The 22,057-nt window shown below is 35.1% G+C and overlaps 1 protein-coding gene across 1 annotated transcript; it reads left to right on the top strand.

Moving 5' to 3' along the window:
• The first annotated feature begins 243 nt into the window (after positions 1 to 243).
• Positions 244 to 18,048, top strand: si:dkey-12h9.6 (macoilin). Its single transcript, XM_056481415.1, has 11 exons — positions 244 to 414; positions 2,515 to 2,656; positions 4,657 to 4,783; positions 4,880 to 5,003; positions 5,127 to 5,296; positions 6,974 to 7,418; positions 9,472 to 9,630; positions 11,205 to 11,375; positions 11,600 to 11,726; positions 13,956 to 14,130; positions 17,030 to 18,048. Exons 1-11 carry the CDS (start codon positions 338 to 340, stop codon positions 17,215 to 17,217), a joined length of 1,905 nt encoding a protein of 634 aa, XP_056337390.1. The 5' UTR covers positions 244 to 337; the 3' UTR covers positions 17,218 to 18,048.
• Positions 18,049 to 22,057: the final 4,009 nt, after the last annotated feature.

The raw sequence follows: 22,057 nt of genomic DNA, 5'->3' as shown, positions 1-22,057 counted from the left end.
GATGTTTTTATGATCACTTCAATGATGGCCTTTTCATAACAATCTTTTATAAAATCGGGAATTTAACGGTAAATAACGTAAAGATAAAGATTTGGAGATGTCTTTCAACCCTCGCGCGTGTTCACAGTGTGTTAGCGTCGCATTTGTGAGCCCCTTGTTCTCCAGACAGCGCAGTTGTACTTCCACGCTTTGCCTCTGTGTGAAGTTCTCGAGCGTGCGCACATCCAGCTCCACTAACGCACAAAGCGCTTCTGCTCAGGTTACTGTAAATGAGAGCTCCAGTCTTACAATTACCTGTTTAATGGACTAAATAGCCAGGAGGACCAGAAGCCATAATATGAAGAAACGCTACATGGATATAGGCAGGCTCCGGAAAATGAAAAAGATTAAACTTACTGAGAAGATTTCCGAAAGGTATGACATCGCGCGCGCTGCTTTGTTGTTTGTTATTGCTCTTATTGGTTTTCACCTGAATGGCTCGCGCTCGGCTATTAATAGCGCGCTGAGCGGATTGACGCAAACAATAAACAAACAGCATCTCATGTTGTGTGATACGAAAGCGGGTTTTAATTCAGCGCTTATGCTCGCAGTGATTTAATGGATGTGCACAGGGCCGAATCTGACATTTCGTGTAAAAACAGTGCAGCGAGGCGCGTTGCTAACAAAATATTTAAATAGCATCCTCCAAATGTGCACAGCTCAATATATTCAAGCACGCTATTGCATTCAAAATCACGTCCTGTTTTAATAAGCTGAGCTATTGTTGATGTAGTTTGATGCAGCGTCATCTAACAAGTAGTCTTGTTATTCCTTCATGACAATAACGATGTCTGAGAAAAACAGACTGTCTGAAAACACAGACAAACTGACAAGGGCCTCTGACTAGACACTATGCGCGGAGGAATGTGGTTTAGCATTGCATATTTTTCTAAAGATTATTTAACGTCGTCAATTATGCCTATTTATACATATATATACGCATATTTAATAGTTTTCAGAGCAGTGTTCTGAAGTTATTGGATGTATAAGGTTATAAGGTTGGCTATTGTTCCCAGTGAGGTAAACAGCGTGTTCTGAACTGACCCCATCTCTTCTTTATATAGTGTAGCTGTCTGGACAATACTGTGTTTGTACGCTTCGTAGTGCGGCGAACGTGCGCTGATTTCTCCTGAAACGCTTTCTTGTTCTTTAAATAGCCACGGCAACACTGTAGACTCCTCGTTTAGGTGCTGATGCAGAAGATGAAATGTTGCCATGGTTACCAAACACAAAGGGATGTGGAGGGCAGAAAGCCCGAACAAAGGAATGGAGCACAATGGACTGTGCGACCAAAACATGGATCGTAACATCTTCAATAACTTATCTCGCGTAGGCTGAATGCTCGTTCATGTTTTCTATGAAATACATCACAGTTTTTATTGTCGTTTAGTTAGTGTGAGAAAGGAACTCAGAAGCCAAGAGTGTGTTCCCTAGTTGTTAAGGACTTGTTTAATCTCTGGTCAGATTTTAAAGAAAAATATTTAATAGAAAATAAAAAGCAATTGTTAGTGTTAGATTTTTTTTAGAAAACAGAAGTTATACAGTTAAAGTCAGAATTATTAGCACTCCCTTTGATTTTTTTTATTTTTTTAAATATTTGCCAAATGATGTTTAACAGAGCAATGAGTTTTTCCACAGTATTTCCTATAATATTTTTTCTCCTGGAGAAAGTCTTATTTGTTTTATTTTAGCTAGAATAAAAGCTGTCCATATTTTTTAATAAACGTTTTAAGGTCAAAATTATTAGCCCCTTTAAGCTATATCTTTTTCGATAGTCTACAGAACAAACCATTATACAATAACTTGCCTAATTACCCTAACCTGCCTAGTTAACCTAATTAACCTAATTAAGCCTTTAAATGCCACTTTAAGCTGTATAGAAGTGTCTTGAAAAATATCGAGTCAAATATTATTTACTGTCATCATGGCAAAGATAAAATAAATCAGTTATTAGAAATGAGTTATTAAAACTATTATGTTTATAAATGTGTTGAAAAAATCTCTCTGTTAAACAGATAATGGGGTTAAACAATACACAGGGAGGCTAATAATTCGGGGCGGCTAATAATTCTGACTTCATAAACAAACAAAAAAAACAGTATGACAGAAAATAATATGAAAAAATAAAATGTGCGAAAAAATTAAAAACAATGTTAGACAATTACAGTATGTTACATTAAAAATGTGTCTTTTGCTGTTTTGTGAAAATGGACCATACTGATCAGGTTGAATAGGGCAGATCCTTCCATCAGAGTGGAACTGTAAAGGTAAAAGTATGTGCAGATTCTGTAGTGCCTGTATGAAAGCAGAAGCAGTGGCTATTTGGTGGCTAAACATCAGTGTCTTGAATTTGTGATCAGCATTTAGAGGCCAGTGTAAACTGATTAACTGATTGTGTGACATGTTTTCTTTTTGACTTGTTATGTTTAACACTGATGATTATTAATATTGTTAACACTAATGTCCTGTTTTCAGTGCATACTCTGTTCTGAAGTTCATGATCGTCTGGATGATGGTGCTGTTAGCTGACTTTGTTCTGGAGTTCAGACTGGAATACCTGTGGCCTTGCTGGCTCTTTCTAGGGACCGTCTACACCACATTCCACTGTCATGGACTGGTAGGCAGTTTTATGTTTTTTACATGCAACTTTATTCTTTAATCGCAGATTGATAACAAATACAGGTCTTTGATGAAATGCTAATTTACACTTTATTTTCTTTCCTTGTATTTTTAAGAGTTTTTTCATCCCAAATGAAATTTCATTCCAAATTAACACGACTTTTGATCATCTCCAGATCATAAAAAAATTATATATTCCTAATCAAATCTGAGAGATCAGATCTCCATTCAAAATCTTTTCAACATTCAGGTACTTTGTCGGCACCAGTAGCATAATGGTAAAGTGTGCCGACATATAGCACCATGGTGCTCACGGTGACCCAAGTTCGATTCTCGGCTCGAGGTCCTATGCCGACCCTTCCCCTCTCTCTGCTTCCAATGCTTTCCTGTCTGTCTTCCACTATCCTATCTCAATAAAAGGTGAAAACCCTCCCAAAAAAAATTATATAAAAAAACATTCAGGTACTTCAAAACATTCATATAAACATTTTAAAAATCCATACTGATCAAGCGGTGCAATCAAAGTCCTCTGAAGAGAAACAGTTTCTTTATAAGATAAGCAGCTTCTTCTATTCAGATAAAACACTGATCTTCAAAAGACATAAAGAAAAGCTCAACCAAACCTGCCTGACACACAAAAAGAAACCTCATTGGTTCTTTGCTGTTTGATATACCAGAATTAATCTCATTGGTTCTTGTGCATCAAGCAATCTTGCAGGAGCTTCAGTAAACAAATCATTCACATCCCGTTCAAAGGATCATACAAGATTTCTTAGTGTAAAATGTAATATCAATTTCAACATTTATTAGAGGCGATGCAGTGGCGCATTAGGTAGTGCTGTCGCCTCACAGCAAGAAGGTCACTGGTTTGAGCCTCAGCTAGGTCAGTTGGCGTTTCTGTGTGGAGTTTGCATGTTCTCCCTGCATTCGCGTGGGTTTCCTCCGGGTGCTCCGGTTTCCCCCACAGTCCAAAGACATGCGCTATAGGTGAATTGGGTAGGCTAAATTGTCCGTAGTGTATGTGTGTGTGAATAAGTGTGTATGTGTTTCCCAGCGATGGGTTGCAGCTGGAAGGGCATCTGCTGCGTAAAACAAATGCTGGATAAGTTGGCGATTCATTCCGCTGTGGCGACCCCAGATTAAAAAGGGACTAAGCCAAAAAGAAAATGAAAGAATGAATGAACATTTATTAGATACCTTTAGGTATAGTAATTTTCTATAAATTTATATCAAATATTTATCATATGTCTTCATTTATATTTGGATATCACTTTATTTTGATGGTCTCTTTAACGCATTTTGTTAAATTTAAGTTACATTGCATCTACATGCCAACTAATTCTCAATATATTATAAGTAGACTCTGGTAGGTTGGGGTTAAGGTTAGTGTACGTTGACATGAACTTGCAAAGTTTCGTTTAGTCAGTTAAATGTCTTATGAAGGAGCTGTATCAGCAGATATTAAGCAAACACTCAATACTCAAATGAGAATTCATTGGTATGTAGTTGCAATGCAACTTTTGGTCAACAAAATGTGCAATAGGGACCATCAAAATAAAGTCTTTGTTACTAAATATTTTATAAATGCTAATGTAGTATATTATATATTCTAGTTTAATATATATAGCATTATTATTTACTAAAATTGTTTTCTTTTTGTCTCCCTTTATAATTATATAATAAATCTATATGAAATAGTAATATTTATATTGTTAACTACATTCATTAACTAGAAATGGCAATGTTTATCTTTTTTAAATATTAGTCTTGCATTTACTAATGCACTTTTCATTTAATAATATACTTCTTAAATATAATTTGATTACTCATATCTTCACTTGTGTTCTGAAGATGAATGAAAGTCTTAGAGGGTGAGTAAATGATTACCGTTTTCATTTGGAGTGAAATAACCCTTTAATATTATATAGTTTTGTAGCTTTTTTGTGCATAATTAAAATAAAAGATAGTAATAACAACTAACCTCTGCTTTTTTTACAGGCCATCTGTGTGGTTTTTGTGTGTGCTGCATTTACCTTGGACTTATTCTGTTTAATTTTTGTACCCTTACACTGGCTGTTTTTTGCCGCCAGTACTTATGTCTTACTCAACTATATGTGGCATACAGGTAAGACTGAACACTTCTAATAAAGCCACCATGTCAATAACACTCACAGATCACCATTCATCCAATTCATCAATTGACCGATTGACTGATTTGCAGAGAAAGGAATCTGTATGTCAACTGTGACATTATGGATCCTCTTAGTCTATATGGAGGCGTCTCTGCGCTTGAGAGAACTCAAAAGCCCACATGCAAATCTGTCCCATCTATTTGCTGCACACTGGTAGGCTCTGATGGTCTTTCATTTATTTTGAAATTGAATGTCATTTGGAGCTTAAATGGAAAACAATTTTACCAGCTGTGCTTCCTGCTGTAATTTAACACATGCCATAATTGTTTCTTCCAGCATTGGTTATCCGCTTGTGTATATGGGATTTGATGCAACCTGCTATTTCTCCAGCATGTTTAAGGTGCGCACTCAGAAATCTGCTCACAGTGAGAATGACCTCCATATGGATCTCCTGCAACAATCCCTACCTCCTTACATGCACCTCTACCCAAAATTGTGGATGGAAGGTAGACTTTCTTTTACAGTACTATATCATCTACAAAAACAGTTGTATATACAATTATAAGTCTTTCAAAGATGGGTAAAACTTAACACAGTAGATGGTACTCTTTATTAACTTCTTAACTACTTTGAACTATCATAGAAAAAAATTCTATTTTTAATTTATTAATCTTACTATTAATCACAATCAGGGGCGTTGCTAGACATAAAGCTCTACTGGGGCACGTACCCCCTTGCTTCCTTAGTACGTGCCCCTTAAGTGATCTTGCTTAGTAAGGATCTTGCTTAGTAAGATCACCGTCATAATGTTTAAACTTTAGTTTTGTCGATTTGCAAAACAAGGCTGTTTCGCTAGTTTTACAACGCATGAGCGGTGCGTAACAAGCAGGTAGCCTGCTTTTTTGGCGCGCATGTTAGCTACCGGGACTTGCACCGGCAGAAGAGCAGCGCATGCGAGAGGCGCGCGGGTTCTCTGCGCACACGCGGAGATGCGTCAGTTTGCTTTTTGATTACATTGCTTTCACCAGCGTTGGTTCGGTTGCACATTGAGAATAACATCTTTATTTCGGAACTGCCACTCTATCTCAATGCATTTACTGGGGCACTGGAGATTTTTACTGGGGCATGTGCCCCAGTGAATTGGGTCTAGCGACGCCCCTGATCACAATATTTATTAGGTACCACCAAATAATTTTAATATATAATTATTAAATAATTAAATTCAATTAAATTAAATAATTTTATATAATGTTTATATTAATTTTAATTACATTACCAAGTCATTTATATATGCTAATTATATATGCTAATATATTAAGTAATCCAATTTCATATATTTGGTCTATTATATTATTATTTAATAAATACTGTATAGTTTTGTCACACTACGATGAAGATTTATCTGATAACATGAGAAAAGCCCGTTCATTAAAATCAACAATGACATATTTAACAGTATTGTTGAATTGTAATGCTAATTTTGACATTTACTAAGACATTTTTAAAAATCAAAGGTTTGTTAACATAAGTTATTGAACATTAGCTAACATTAACTAATAACAAACTTCTGTAGTTTTATTAAGTAACATTTATAAAAAAAAGATTAATAATGTATTGCTTATTGTTAGTTAATGTGAACTAATGGGACCTTATTGTATACATTGCATTGTTTAATATTGTCTTATTTTATTATTTACATGCTGTTTTGTTACATTAAATATTATGAAACGTTTCTCATAATAACCAACATTATATTCATGATCTTATTATTTTCAATGAAAAGTGACAGTACATTGTAAAAAAATAGATAAAATATTAGAGCTAATGCCATGACAGAACAGAAATATTACCAGTTCATTTTACATTTAGATTACATTATATGTTAATATACAATCCAGAGACAACACAACTGTACCTTCTGATTTTCCGAGAGGGGTCTGGATGCAGACCTGGTGCATTGCAGTCTGAGCTGCATCCAATGCTTTTTAATGGGCTCACCTAACCCTAACCCTGCCCCTCACAGTGACATCACTAGCACAATTGAGTGCATTGTGTCTGACATTGCATCACTAAGAGATGCAGTCTCAGCTTGCATCATAAAGCCTGCATCCAGATACTATTGGATTTTCCAGACGGAATCTGGTTCATACGTTTGTATAATCATAACAAATGTCTTTGCACAGATTCCAAATATAAGGTGTCCAAATCCAGGCCAACGCAATACCAGTGTCCATCTGATACCACCACCTCAGAGGACAAACAAAACATGGAGGACTGCCTTCAAATCCACAGACTTCCCTCCAGACCTGAAAGAGACATAAATCCACAAGCTCCAGGAGCCAAGCACCGTGGAGGCGAAATTCATTTGGACTCCACATCTATCCTGGAAATGGCTGAAAACCTACCTCAGGAAGATCAGAGCAGCAAAGCTCAAAGATCCTCCAAGAGCTCTCTGCCTAAAGTGCAGCGAGGCTCAGTGAATGTTCCTAACGGCAAAGCCGAGAAGAGGCAGAAAAACCCTAAAGCCATCAACTCTACAGGGGAATCTGTTGAACGGTGCTCGTCAAACATCCCAACCCACAATCCTCCTCCAAATCCTCCCAATCCACATGCTGAGCAGATGCTGAAGTAGGTGTATTTCATCTCAGTGCTATATACAGTATATGGATGCACAAATTAGCCATTTCCTATTTTAATAAGCAACTTTTGACGAAGCACACGGGACATTTTAAACATTACCCGCAGCAATATTTGTAATCTCTAACTCAATTCTTCTAACACCACCAACTGTCCAAACTTGCGTTCAGTTTTATGCTAATAAATCAACCGTAAGAGAAAAAAGTCAGCAAACTGACATTCAGTTTGATTGCTTATGATGAAAATATCCATCATTAAAAGAATTCATCTATTTAGATTTTTTAAAACTGTCCAAGCTCAGTGGTTAGCACGTTCGCCTCACAGCAAGAAGGTCGCTGGTTCGAGTCCTGGTTGGGTCAGTTGGCATTTCTGTGTGAAGTTTGCATGTTCTCTCCGAGTTAACATGGGTTTCCCCCGGGTGCTCCGGTTTCCCCCACAGTCCAAAGACATGCGCTATAGGTGAATTGAATAAGCGAAATTGGCCGTAGTGTATGAGTATGAATGAGAGTGTATGGATGTTTCCCAGTACTGGGTTGCAGCTGGAAGGGCATCCGCTTTGTAAACCATATGCTGGATAAGTTGGCGGTTCATTCCACTGTGGCAATCCCTGATGAATAAAGGGACTAAGCTGAAGGAAAATGAATGAATGAATTAAACTGTCCAATTTCAAGTACACAAATGAGTCGAAATACATGAGAAAAGTCTACAATTTTTACATTTTCAGAGCACCATACTATAATTTATTTTATTTATTTTGTTATCGAATGCCTAATTCTTTCAATTTCTTCTAAATAGTAAACTTGTAGATCTAGTTTTCAACACATTTTGACAGCATCTTCATCTTCAATATCAATACAACAAATGGGGTTACAAAAAAAAGTTTACTGCATTAAAAAAATGTTTACGGCATTAGTATCTTTGCAAAGCTTTGACATTGTGACACACATGTACATGTACACCAACACACGCATACTTGTGTGTACAGGTTGTAGTATATTAAGGTGGTTTATGAGGGCATGTCTTATATCCTTGTGATTCAAACACTTAAAATCATACTTAACCAAGGTCTTTTGACATTCTAATTTAGCCACAAGTTTCCTGTGAGAGTTGGATTTAGGCCAAATAATAAGTTGTTTTTGCAGTATAAAATACATTAGGCCTATGGAGAGTCCTTATAAACCAACACACTAACACACAACATACATAAAACAAACATACAACTGAGTGCCTTCACGCAGTCTGTAAATACAGTGGTTCCCAAAGTGGGGGTCGCAGGACAATGACGGGGGGTCGGGACATTTAGAGATTGACAAAAATATAATTCATTTTTTAGGGTTTTTCACCTTTATCTTGATAGGACAGTAAAGAGAATTGACAGGAAAGTGTGGGGAGCAGAGAGAGGGGGAGGATCGGCATAGGACCTCGAGGCGGGAATCAAACCCGGGTTGCCACGAACACCACAGTGCATGTGTCAGTGCACTTTCCACGACGCCATAGGCACCGACTCATTTTATTAAACTATTATAAGTACCATATTTTATCCATAACATACAAAAGAAAATAGTAGTTAATAGTTACATAAAAAAACAACATGCAAAACAAAAAATCCATCACCCTTTCTATTCTTTTGCGCCCCCTGGGGGGATTACGTTATATTAAAGACTCAGGTGCAGCTTGTTTTATAGCACCAGGTTAAACTTTCTAACACCTTTACGGTATTCGCATATATTAAAAATAAATACAGACCACAACTGAACATGGAGGATGCTCTCCAAGTGGCGTTCTCCAAAATAAACGATAAATAGATTTATGTGTGCGCCATTGTGTCCATGGTTTATAGATGTATAACCACCTCAGAGGATACTGGGGGTCACGAGACATTGTTATTTTGGGGGTTGCAGGCTGAAAAATTTGGGAACCCCTGTGTTAATGTACTATGGGTTCCGTGTTGAAAATTCTTATGTTTGCCCAAGTGTAATGGGCTGTGTGAGCTGTCTAATGAATTTGGAGCACATTTACACTGCCATCTCCATCTGCTCCACAGGCTGGAACAGGAGCTGAGGAAGCTGAAGGGAGAGCTGCAGGCGAGCAGACAGAGCGAGCAGGAACTGCGCAGTCACATTTGTAATCTCACCAACAGTGAACACAGTCTGCGGCCTGAAGTATCTCTGCTCAGACATGCAAATGAACTGCTGCAGAACAAGTGAGTGCTCTGATCTCCTCCCGCTGCTCTGGGTTAATGTTCACGCACACTGCTTGAACTTTTGTTTGCATTTATATATCGAACATATCAGTGTTTCTTACTACTACAGGCATTTTGAAATCATTTAATTGTTTTTTAACAAAGTCTTTTCAAGTTTGTATTGCTTTACCTTTTCTCAGACTTCAAAGTTACACTATAAAAGCCATTTATTAACTTTTGTAAAAAAAAATTCTACGTAATCATTTTATGAAACAAAAAAAGAATCAAATATTTTATTTATTAATTTATTCCATTCAAATAGCTCAAGATCAAAAAGTGACTTTAAAGGCATTTATATTAGATTTATTCAAACAAATACTGTGATAATGGTCAAATAATCCTTGAAAATGTAATATGATTTTCACCAAATTATCAAGTAATCATTTTCAACAATAATAAAAATTAGACATGCTTTTTGAGCATCAAATCAGAATATTAAAAATATTTCTGAACTTTCTTGTGATGCTGATAAGGTGTAGAAGAGACATATAATATAATATAATATAATATAATATAATATAATATAATATAATATAATATAATATAATATAATATAATGTAATAATGTAATAATATAATATAATATAATATAATATAATAATAATATAATTTAATATAATAATGTAATAATATAATATAATTTAATATAATATAATTTTATATAATTTTATATAATATAATTTAATATAATATAATATAATATAATATAATATAATATAATTTAATATAATATAATAATAATATAATTTAATATAATATAATATAATATAATATAATTTAATATAATATAATAATATAATAATGTAATATAATATAATATAATATAATATAATATAATATAATATAATATAATATAATATAATATAATATAATAATGTAATATAATATAATATAATATAATAATATAATATAATATAATATAATTTAATTTAATATAATAATGTAATAATATAATATAATTTTATATAATATAATTTTATATAATATAATTTAATATAATAATGTAATGATGTAAAAATATAATATAATAATTTAATATAATGTAATATAATATAAAATAATATAATATAATATAATATAATATAATATAATATAATATAATATAATATAATATAATATAATATAATATAATATAATATAATATAATAATGTAATGATGTAATAATATAATATAATAATTTAATATAATGTAATATAATATAATATAATATAATGTAATAATATAATTTAATATAATATAATATAATTCAATATAATATAATATAATAATAATAATATAATATAATATAATATAATATAATATAATATAATATAATATAATATAATATAATATAATTTAATATAATATAATATAATATAATATAATATAATATAATATAATTTAATATAATATAATATAATATAATATAATATAATATAATATAATATAATATAATATAATGCTAAGCAAATGAAAAATTAATATTACAACACAAATAAATTCAGTAAGGAAGACCACATATATGTTGACCAAATATATTGCATTTTCTGTGCAGGATTCAGTGTCTGAATAAATCCAGACAGAAGGACAAACAAAACTGTTGCTTGCTGGAAAAGAAAATCAGAATGGAAACAGACGCCCGAGTTGCAGTAGAAAAACAGCTCACAGAAGTCAGAGCCCAAAAATTTGATGAAGCAACAATTTTACTTCGAAGCGCATCACACAGGTAATTATATCAACATCGCAATAGTGCAAGTGTTGATATGCCTATATTAATCATGTGAATGTGATTTTGCTTTCGGTCACTGGTCACATGCATAAGCTGTCTTTGAGACTAGGTCTGAATGACCTGCTTTTTAATTATGACTATAATTGGCAATAGAGATCTCAATGCAAAACAGCAATGACAAAATAAACTTGTAAAATGTTGTATTTTTCCATCCACTATAGGCAAGAACACAGTGAAACTCAAATGTTGAGGAAAAAAGCTAAAGATCTAGACTCAGAGTACAAACAACTACAGCTGGAATATCAGGAGAAAGAGAATCGGATGATAGCTCTAGAGAATGAAGTGGAGGTAAAGGACGCGGTTCGTAGATCTGTTCAGTTACACACTGCATTCAATAGCTGTGATGTGCTAAATGTTTGTGCTCCTTATTTTTTATGTTTGTCATGTTATGATGCATGGATCCGGTGGCTTGCAGTCTGTGGTGTGGGTTTTTTTGTCATTGTGGATGAAAGTTTCTGTTCATTTTCATTTTTTTGGTCATTATTTCTTGTTCCTTGCCCAGTTTAAATGCTGTTAGTGCCATCTGCTATATAAACCATGCCAAGACAGAAAGCACATATTTCATAAATCATTGTGAAACCTGAGAGTTTTAGTATTATGAGGAATTTAAATCTGACCGAGGAGATTAAACTGTTCATCTCACAGATGTTGATCAGACTACACTCACCGGCCACTTTATTAGGTACACCTAGTACAGAGTAGGACCTCCTTTTGCCTTCAGAACTGCCTTAATTCTTCGTGGCATAGACTTAACAAGGTACTGGAAATATTCCTCAGAGATTTTGGTCGATATTGACATGATAGCATCACGCAGTTGCTGCAGATTTGTCGGCTGCACATTCATGATGCGAATCTCCTGTTCCACCACATCCCAAAGGTGCTCTATTGGATTGAGCTCTGGTGACTGTGGAGGTCATTTGAGTAGAGTGAACTCATTGTCATGTTCAAGAAACCAGTCTGAGAGGGTGCCTTTCTATCACCTCGAACCAGTCTGGCCTTTCTCCTCTGACCTCTGGCATCAACAAGGCATTTACGCCCACAGAACTGTCGCTCACTGAATATTTTCTCTTTTTCATTCTCTGTAAACCCTAGAGATGGTTGTGCGTGAAAATCCCAGTAGATCAGCAGTTTCTGAACTACTCAGTCCAGTCTGTCTGGTACCAACAAGCCACGTTCAAAGTCACTTAAATCACCATTGTTCCCCATTCTGATGCTCAGTTTGAACTGCAGCAGATCGTCTTGACCATGTCTACATGCCTAAATGCATTGAGTTGCTGCCATGTGATTGGCTGATTAGAAATTTGCGATAACGAGCAGTTGGACAGGTGTACCTAATGGCCGGTGAGTGTAAATATGCTTATAACATTGGGACATTTACATGTAAAAATTATGCACATAATTTTCTGTCTATATATATATATAATAAAATATAAATATTATAATTTTTTTTAATTACATTTGTTTTTAAAACAAAACGATAACAGGAAAAAAAATAGGAAAAATGTGCAATGTAATCATTATTTAGCTGGCCGTCCATGAATCTATGATCTGCAACACTATATACACCTCTAATTTTTTAACTTGAAACATGAATTTACATTATTCAAGCAGCAGCCAAAGGATGTGCAAAATATGAATAAGAATTCCTTATTAATAATCCTGTATAATAAAAAACACCCATATGTCCAGTATTTATTAAATGTCACGCTGTTAAAAATATATTTAATTTAATTTGATTTACATTGTTATACTGTAGTATGTTTTACAAGAAAATAATATTTAAGCCTTTTTTCAGTATCTTTGTTATTTTTATAAAAAGTTTAATATTATTGTTATAACTTATATCGCTTTTCTCATTTTTTATAGAAATGTTACTTTAAATGTTTATTTTATTTTAAGTAACAAAATCTTTTTAGTGTTATGGGTTTTGATTAGTTTACTATAATAACCCTGCTTTATATACTTAAACATTAAATATATATTTTAAAAAATATTATAAAAATATGAAAAATATGATGTTTAAATTATTGTGCAACTTGGCATTTCTTGTCATAATTTGTGAAATGTACTTACTATTTTAAAATAGTTTCAATGTAAATGATGTACCACATTTTTTCAGAGTAAGAGAGTATAACACGAGTAAACATCTTGTTTTCTAATATGACTGGAAATTAAGTACTGCTGGAAATTAAGTACTGCTAGTTTTAACATAAAAATAGCCAAAAACAGGAAGTAATATGTTAGTAAAACATCCGTTCATACTTAAAAAATACACTTCAAGTTTCTCATCAAACTCAATGCAGTTATTAAGTAGAAAGTAGCTTTAATCTCAATATCATGATACACTTCAGCCCTTTACAATTGTATGGATGGAAGCCAAATACTGGAACTAGACAAATGAGATTTAAATAATCTGAATCATGTAAAATGGCTCAGTGAATCTTCCCTATTGCCATTATATTCTTCAGTTCTGTTGTGTCTGTATGATGTGTGTAATATTGTGCTGCTCGTCCACAGGCGCTGCAGAGGAACAGATGCAGTGAGCAGGAGGCCGACGCTCTGCTCTCTGCTCTCTCCTCACTGCAGGACAAGGCTCAGCATCTCGAGTACAACCTGAGTGCAGAAACCCGGCTCAAACTAGACCTGTTCTCAGCACTCGGAGACGCACGCAGACAGCTGGAGATAGCGCAAGGTTCATCCCACTTCACATTATGACACTTATCCAGACCTACATGTCGTAACTGTTTTTGTTTATCAATGCACCAGTCAGTTTTTGAGAGCTTTTAAACAATCTATTTTTACATTTAGATTTACAGTTAAACGATGAGTTAAAAAGTTGAAAACAGTCAGTGCCAATAGCCTAGTGGTTAATGCATCAACACATAGCATTGAGGAGCTCATGCTGACCTGAGGTCGATTCTTGGCTCGAGGTACTTTGCCAACCCTTCTTCCCTTTTTCTGTTACTCATGTTTTTCTGTCCATTCTGTACACTGTGAAACACCCCTAAAATAGTTTATAAAAATGTTAAAAATGAATACTGCCAAATGTTTTGCTTAAATTGAAAGTTGTTTGTTTTATAATTAGTACTTTGCTTTTATTTTTTATTTACACTACCAGACAAAAGTTTGGGATTAGTATGATTTATTAATGTTTTTAAAGAAGAAGCACATTTTGTCAAAGCAAAGAGCATAGAATCACCAAGTGGCGACACTCTAGTGCGATTTGTGAAACAGCCACTAGATGCCGCTATTGTCACACAGTGGCCATTTTGGAATGAAAATTTCAATAGAACAACAGCATATTATAAGTCTGTAAAATAAATTATTAAAAGTGCTGATGTTTGTGATGGTAAGTGTAGTATTGTCGTCTTTCAGGTTGTATCTCAGCTTTAATGCGCTTTTTAAATAAAAACAAAGCAGCTGCTTGCCCTCACGACAGTAATAAGATCCAATGGACAGCCGACAGCTTTTACTCCAAAATGGCGGAATCGCAGGGCTGTTGCTGGGCGCTGCTGTTGCAATGGAATGTTCAATTGAGTGTCGCCTCTTGGTCATTCTAAGCTCTTTGGTCAAAGTCCCTTTAAGGCGGTTGTTGCTAGATTGGATAGGTTTGTGGCCGGAAGTTAACGAGAATTATTTCTATTATTTATTAAATTTCTCACATATTGTATTTTATTAACCTCTACCCCCACCCCAACTCTAAACCCAACCATCACAGTAACGTGAAAACAGTTATTGTACCGAGTATTAGTTATGTTACCTATTAAATTACCCAATAATTTTTTTTTTTAACACCTACTCCCACCCCAACCCTAAACCCAACCGTCACAGTATTGTAAAAACAAAAATGCTGCATAAAAAATGCTGCTTTATTAATGTGCATATCGCACTTCCGGCCGGCAGCATATCTGATCTAGACTTACCCCTTTAAGGCAAGTCATTTCACTCGGCGGCCATCTTTGAAACGCCTCTCGGGCAGTATGCTCCGGTATTCTGTTTGAATGGGGAAACATCAAATTCTCCAAAATTGCTTGCCAAGTTTATGATTAAATTTCATATTATGAAACAACAATTACATTAAGCAACAACTGTCTATTTAGTTTCATTTCTAAATGTTTGAGTCACACAAAATCTGCAGAAATTCACATCTGGTCCAAGCCCCTCCCCCAGAAAAGTGTCAGTCTGTCGCTGATTGGTTCTTGTACTAGAAGGCGGCCTTTATTCCCCATATAACGATCGCTGATTAGCTCCTGTACTAGAAGGCGGGGCTTCATTCGCCATATTGACAGTTACACTTTTGCCCATTTAAAAGAATACGAGTGACATGTCTTGTGTATTCTATAGTCTTTGATTCTGTTCATCAATATTGCATCTTTTAAATTATATATATATATATATATATATATATATATATATATATATATATATATATATATATATATACATTTTAAATAAATACGAAAAACTAAAACTGTTGTCCTCTTCAAATCATGGCTGCATTGCCACGTTACGTCTACATTATTTCTAGTAATTTCTAATAATCAGCCAATAATCACATTTTATGACTCGATCAGTACTCCCCAATCCAGGCCAATCGCATGAACTAATCGCAGGTGTTTTGAATTAGATCAAATACCCCATAAATCATGGAGATGAGAGTGAATTAGCAAGAGAACAGATTGCGAAAGGCATGGTGATGTTCTAAGCTTTACATTTGTTAGGTTAGATGAATAGCACAGTAAAGATATCTCTAGTGCACATCCCTGTCTTTCTCCTGTGTGGCACTAAGTTCTTCCGAATTTTATCCAAAGCTTTTAGTTTTTCTTTTTGACTGTTGTAGGCTGTAATTGAAGCATTGGGTGTAGTGATATTAAACTCTAATGCGGTCAAGACCTGACTGGAACTACTTCAGTCATGTGGCTTGGTGATAATAATTGAACGCCTTAGAATATTGATCAGCCAATCAGAATCAAGCAGTCAACAGCCCTGTAGTATAAATTATATAGAATATTTAATAATATTAATTATATACACAGTGCTAAGCATTTATCTGTACACCCCTCACAAATCTATCTTTTAAATTCATATTTTTAATAGGAAGCTATACAATATTATATGTGTGCAAATACATTAGTCAGTACTGAAGCCAAATCTGGAGCTCATCTAGCAAAATAACTCATGATAACAGTGCAAAAACTAGTACACACAAATGTATATGTTATAGAAAAATATTAAATGCTAATTTAAAAAAGAGGAAAAATCAAGAGAAGCAAAAAAAAAAATTGAAAAATCTGGTTGAAATTTTGTAGGTTGTAATTTTATTAATTTTTTGCTGTATTTTGCTTGATTTTAATTGTATTATCTTTTAATTTCTAAATATGTTTGGAGACTAAAATAATATTTTAATAAGTATATCTGATTAATAAATCTGTTTTGTTCAAATGCACTAAAAGTCATTGCCTATATTCACTGAGAAATGGAGAAAAATATTATGCTGAGCACTGTATTTTAAAATATAAGGGAATAGATAAATGCTTATTGGTATGTTTCCACAATATTAAAATCTGCTTTATTTTTTTTCTACTTATCAGTTAAAATACTGAAACAGGACCATGAGGTGAAGGAAATGAAGCAGAAGCTCGCTGAGGCGATGGCTGTGGCTCCAGGTATGTCATATATGGCCCCGAGGTCCTCCATGCCTCAGTACCTCAAGTTCTTGAACTCTGAGCGCTATATGCTAAACCCCAGAGCACTCATGTACCAGTGTCTGAAGAAGTAAGAGTGGCGGGGACAAATCGCATGGCTTTTCAACGATTGTTGTGACTCGACATTCCAAACATGAGGGCATCTCTGCTTCAAGGTTTGCCAGAAAACTTTGCCTTTTGACAATGCCAGCCGCCTCTGGTGAGTCTCCGGCTGTGTTTACTGATTTGAGCAGAGGCACCGAGGCCGCTTGTAGGTGACCTTGCTTTGAGCCAAGATTCATTCGAATCAAAGTTGACTGTAAATATATTGTTGACCAGCGAATGACCATCGAATGCTGAGCAAACCACTGCGAGCGGCGCAAACCGCTCAAGATATCAGTATGAAAAAACTTGATGAGGAGCACAGTTCATCATGAGGACAGGATCTCCTGCGAAATGAGGAGGCTCTTCTTCAGCCATGACAATAACAGGCCTCACTTGGTCATTCTGTGCCTCATTATTTATGTGAATTCAATTTATATAACAAGCCAATATCAAATGTAAGTCAGTATGTGAATATTCGAGTGCTTTGTACTGTTTTGTATCCTTTTTACATTACACATGTTAAAGCAGAATTGAACAGCACACACACACACACAAAACAAAACACAATATTTGTAGGTTTTCATGTTTCTGAAATCGTTGCCTTTTTTATGTATCAATGGGATGTTTTTTATGAGAAGTTTATTTTTCTGCCTTGACATAACTTTTTTTTCCTAAACCAAAATGAAATAATGGTTTAATTTTGTAATAATACTTGTTGGTCTGCATGCCAATTTGTGTAAAATGATTGTTTTGGACAAAAAAAAAAGAAGAAAAAAAAGAAAAGATTTTGATGTCTAATTGTGCTTTTGTGCAAGGGCTGTTTTCTTCCAATGATTCTGGAAGCAGTAATAAAGTCATTTTCATTGATAAATGTGTTTTGTCTTAAAATGCTTGTTTGTTTAGAGACTTAAAGGTTAGTTCATCTGTCATCATTTGCTCACCCTTATTTCTTTGTTTAAACCTATTAAACTTTTGTTCATCTTCAGAACACAAATATAGCCGTTTTAATAGCATGCAGGGGCGGATCTAGGGGTGGGGCTACAGGGGCCCCCGTTTAAATGGGTATGGCCCCTGTTGTGCCACTCTCCTCTATTAAAGGGCACCTATGGTAAAAAAATCTACTTTTCAAGCTGTTTGGACAGACATATGTGCATGTATGGTGTATAGACTGTCATATTGGGGTGATATAAGCACACCCAGTGCTTTTTTTCCAATTTAACAACATAAAAACGGTGGACCAATTGGAGCGATTTTCAGATCGACCGCAACTTTACATAGGAGAGCGGTCCCCCCGCCCACCAATGCTGATTGACAGGCGCGTCACCATATCCTCAGTTTGTTGATTCACGTCCGCCATTTTCAGCGTGAGTCGAAGCGATATCACTAAAGCAACACCCTTGCTCTATTTTTAGATGCAAGGCTCATTGGGCTCAACACAAGAGCAATATTCTCCAGATTATCGCTCTAATCGGAATTATTGGTTGTATCTACAGGTAGGTTTGCAAACATGTGTACTTCTCATTGAGTCTACCTTATACTTCAGCCGTTTGCATTTCTCGCGATCCCAGAAACTCCCTGTGATCTTAACTAGGTGCTGCTGTACCTGACGCAGCGTCATGCGTTTTAGAATTCTAAACATAGGTTTCTATCAGGGTACACACAACGGCTAGACGATTCGGGACACTTGATGTTTCTGCCGCGCCACAGAGAGTGTCTGGTGTGCCGTGTCGCGGCTTCGAGTGACGCATCCCGTGCCTCAGTCAAAGTTAATTCAGTGTGCGTGGTTATTAGTTTCTGTGTACAAGCTCGGTACTTGAAACTAGCACACAGTTGGCTGTAAAACTGTACAAAGACACAAATGATTTTGTACTCTCTGCTTGGTCTGTGTCCGAGTCGTATATGTACGACTGATTGCTGATCCTCTTACTCCTGCCCCTTCTCTCAGTCTTCCTGTCAGACTCTGTTGCAAACACAGAGCGGGTGAGCTCATGGCCCCGCCCCCTTGTTACGTTGGGCGGGAAGCCGAAACTAATCTACATGTGAAGCAACACACCCATAAATCAGCGAGCTGTGGACACGCCCCCAACATGACACTTTTTAACACATTATAATAAACAAATCTGAATTGTGTTTTGAACTGAACCTAAACTGGCACACTCAGGAGAACCATAATATTAATATTAAATCAGAAAAAAGAGCTAAACTATGTGCCCTTTAAGTCATTGCTGATTTATATCACAGCTCGGACACAAAGGACTGAAATGCCGGTGATACCTGTTACTTCAGCTATTATTCTTGTATGACGAGTGCTTCATCCCTGAAGATCGATTGACTTGTTCCGAAACAGGGATTAAACTTGTTATGTTGCTTGTACGGTTCGCTTTTAAAACAGGCCAAAACTGATGGTCATATGCGACTAAACATGTCGTTCGTTGATCAGGAGTTATTTTCCACGATTCCGCTCATAGCTGTCATAAATGTGTTATGTTAAATGACCATTTTGAGATGTAATGTCAACGGTAAAGGTGCGCTTCATGGCGAAATCGATAGTGAAAGTAAAGACGGCTTCTGTGCTGTCATTTACAGTGCAGCTCGGTCACTTTCTGTTTAGAATTACTGTGCTTTTTATCACTAGAAAAAGGTTACTTCTAGAATCTGTGCGTCCAGAACCAACAACAGATTCCTGCAGGGACACCACTGTCTGTCCTTTGCTTTCACTGCCACACTATAAAAAAGAGAAATGTACCAAAATGCACCAGCTATAACAGTTATTTTTTGCATGTGGGATTGAAGATAGCTTGAGCGCTTAGCATGAAACTAAACTAAGAAAACAGCTTCTTTAGATTATGCAAGTATTTTTTCTTCATCTAATGATTGCTAGGGGAAAATATTTGTTTATCGTGAGAATCAATTAAAAAATAAAGCTAAAGATAAAACCCACAATCTTGCTCAAAGACATGTGCAGCTTTGCCTGTAAGATTGAAGGGATCTTAGAGAGTATGATATAGATGAATATGTTGTTTCTGATTGCCATACTGCTAATATGGGCAATGCTAATCAACCCCATGTTACAACACTCCTTAGTCATCCATATTTGTTAACGCAACTATATTCTTTCTCACAAAAATGCTGCAGGTAAAATTACGATCTTCTGATATTTATTTGCAGATGTAAAATTAACCCCCGAAAATATATACTATGCCTATATATAGTAATATATACTGTATTTTAACAGGACAAAAAGTTATATATTCTAGACATATATATATATATATATATATATATATATATATATATATATATATATATATATAGTGCACCAATTGAACAACTTGGCCCCCCTCTTTAAATTGTGGCCCCACCTTGGCCCTACCTTTAAAAATCCTTAGATCCGCCACTGATAACATGTCAGAGGTTTCTGTCCCTCCATGAAAAGTAATTCACATAAAACTAAAAATGTATGTTAAAATTTAAAAATACAACTTCAATTCACGGTGGCGCATTGAGTAGCACTGGTTCGAGCCTCGACCGGGTCAGTTGGCATTTCTGTGTGGAGTTTGCATGTTCTGCCCGTGTTCACGTGGGTTTCCTCCGGGTGCTCCGGTTTCCCCCACAAGTCCAAAGAGATGCTTTATAGGTGAATTGGGTATGTGTCTTCCAGTGATGGGTTGCGGCTGGAAGGGCATCCGCTGCATAAAACATATGCTGGATAAGTTGGCGGTTCATTCCGCTGTGGCGACCCCAGATTAATAAAGGGACTAAGCTGAAAAGAAATTGAATTAATTAATGAACTCCAACTCTCAAAAGGTTAAGATGCTTTGTGAAACGCAGTTAAATTATGAGTAAATCAATGGAAATATTTTCTTTGTACTTTGTACAATTTAAAGAGAACTGCCTTTAACAAAATCAGATTCTTGATGACTGAATTTTGCAGTGCCCTATTTTGTTCATAATTGTGACTGTAAAATAAAACAACTAAAAAAACAGCCAAATTTTACAGTAAGGTTTCATTGGTTAATGTAACAACTGTTAGGCTACACATTGCACTTGCACTTGTAAAATAAGGCTAGTTATTGCAGGTAGAGGTAACTAGAACAAACAATGAACGTTAATAATTATGAATAAACACCGAATTAAATGTTTATCATAAATTGCTCGTTAGTACATAAATTAACTTTTATACTTAAACCACGCCGAGGTATCCATAATTTATTCATGGGTAGTAAATCTGTGATTGAATAAATGTTACCCAATTAAAAACACATGGTTCCCACGCTTTTACTCTACAACAATGGGTAATTTTTCGAGATGGGGAGTTTTCAGAAATGTTAACTTACCAGTATTCTCGTTTCATAACCAAAAACTAGCTTACTCAACATATTCCAGTTCCAAAAACAACACTGAGTAAACGACCTTCATTTTGTCAACTTCGTACTTTAACGGTCACCTTCTCCACAAAACGCCGAGTTCAAGAGTCGCCATGGTAAAACGCGCCAAAATGCAGCGTTCGTTTCTTTCTCTTTGGTTTAATAGAGACATCAGAATTTCGCCAACGTTTCTTCATTTTTAAAATCCTGTAATAACTTACTTTAGACATTTTAAAAAGAGAAAAAAAAAAACTCAACGCTAAATACAAAATAATAAACAAAACCAAAACCAAAAAAACTACACAATGTATGCAAGATAATGTATAAGGTTATCTTAAAAAGAAAATATGTTGATTCAAGAAAACTCTAAATATATATTGGCCAAAAAACGAACTTTCCTTTTATTATTGTAGGCTACTCAGTAATTAAAATAAACACAGCTAAATTCAAATGGCACAAAAAA

Source organism: Danio aesculapii, chromosome 20 (assembly GCF_903798145.1).
Source record: "Danio aesculapii chromosome 20, fDanAes4.1, whole genome shotgun sequence".
NCBI lineage: Eukaryota > Metazoa > Chordata > Actinopteri > Cypriniformes > Danionidae > Danio > Danio aesculapii.
This window is presented reverse-complemented; position numbering and strand designations above follow the sequence as displayed.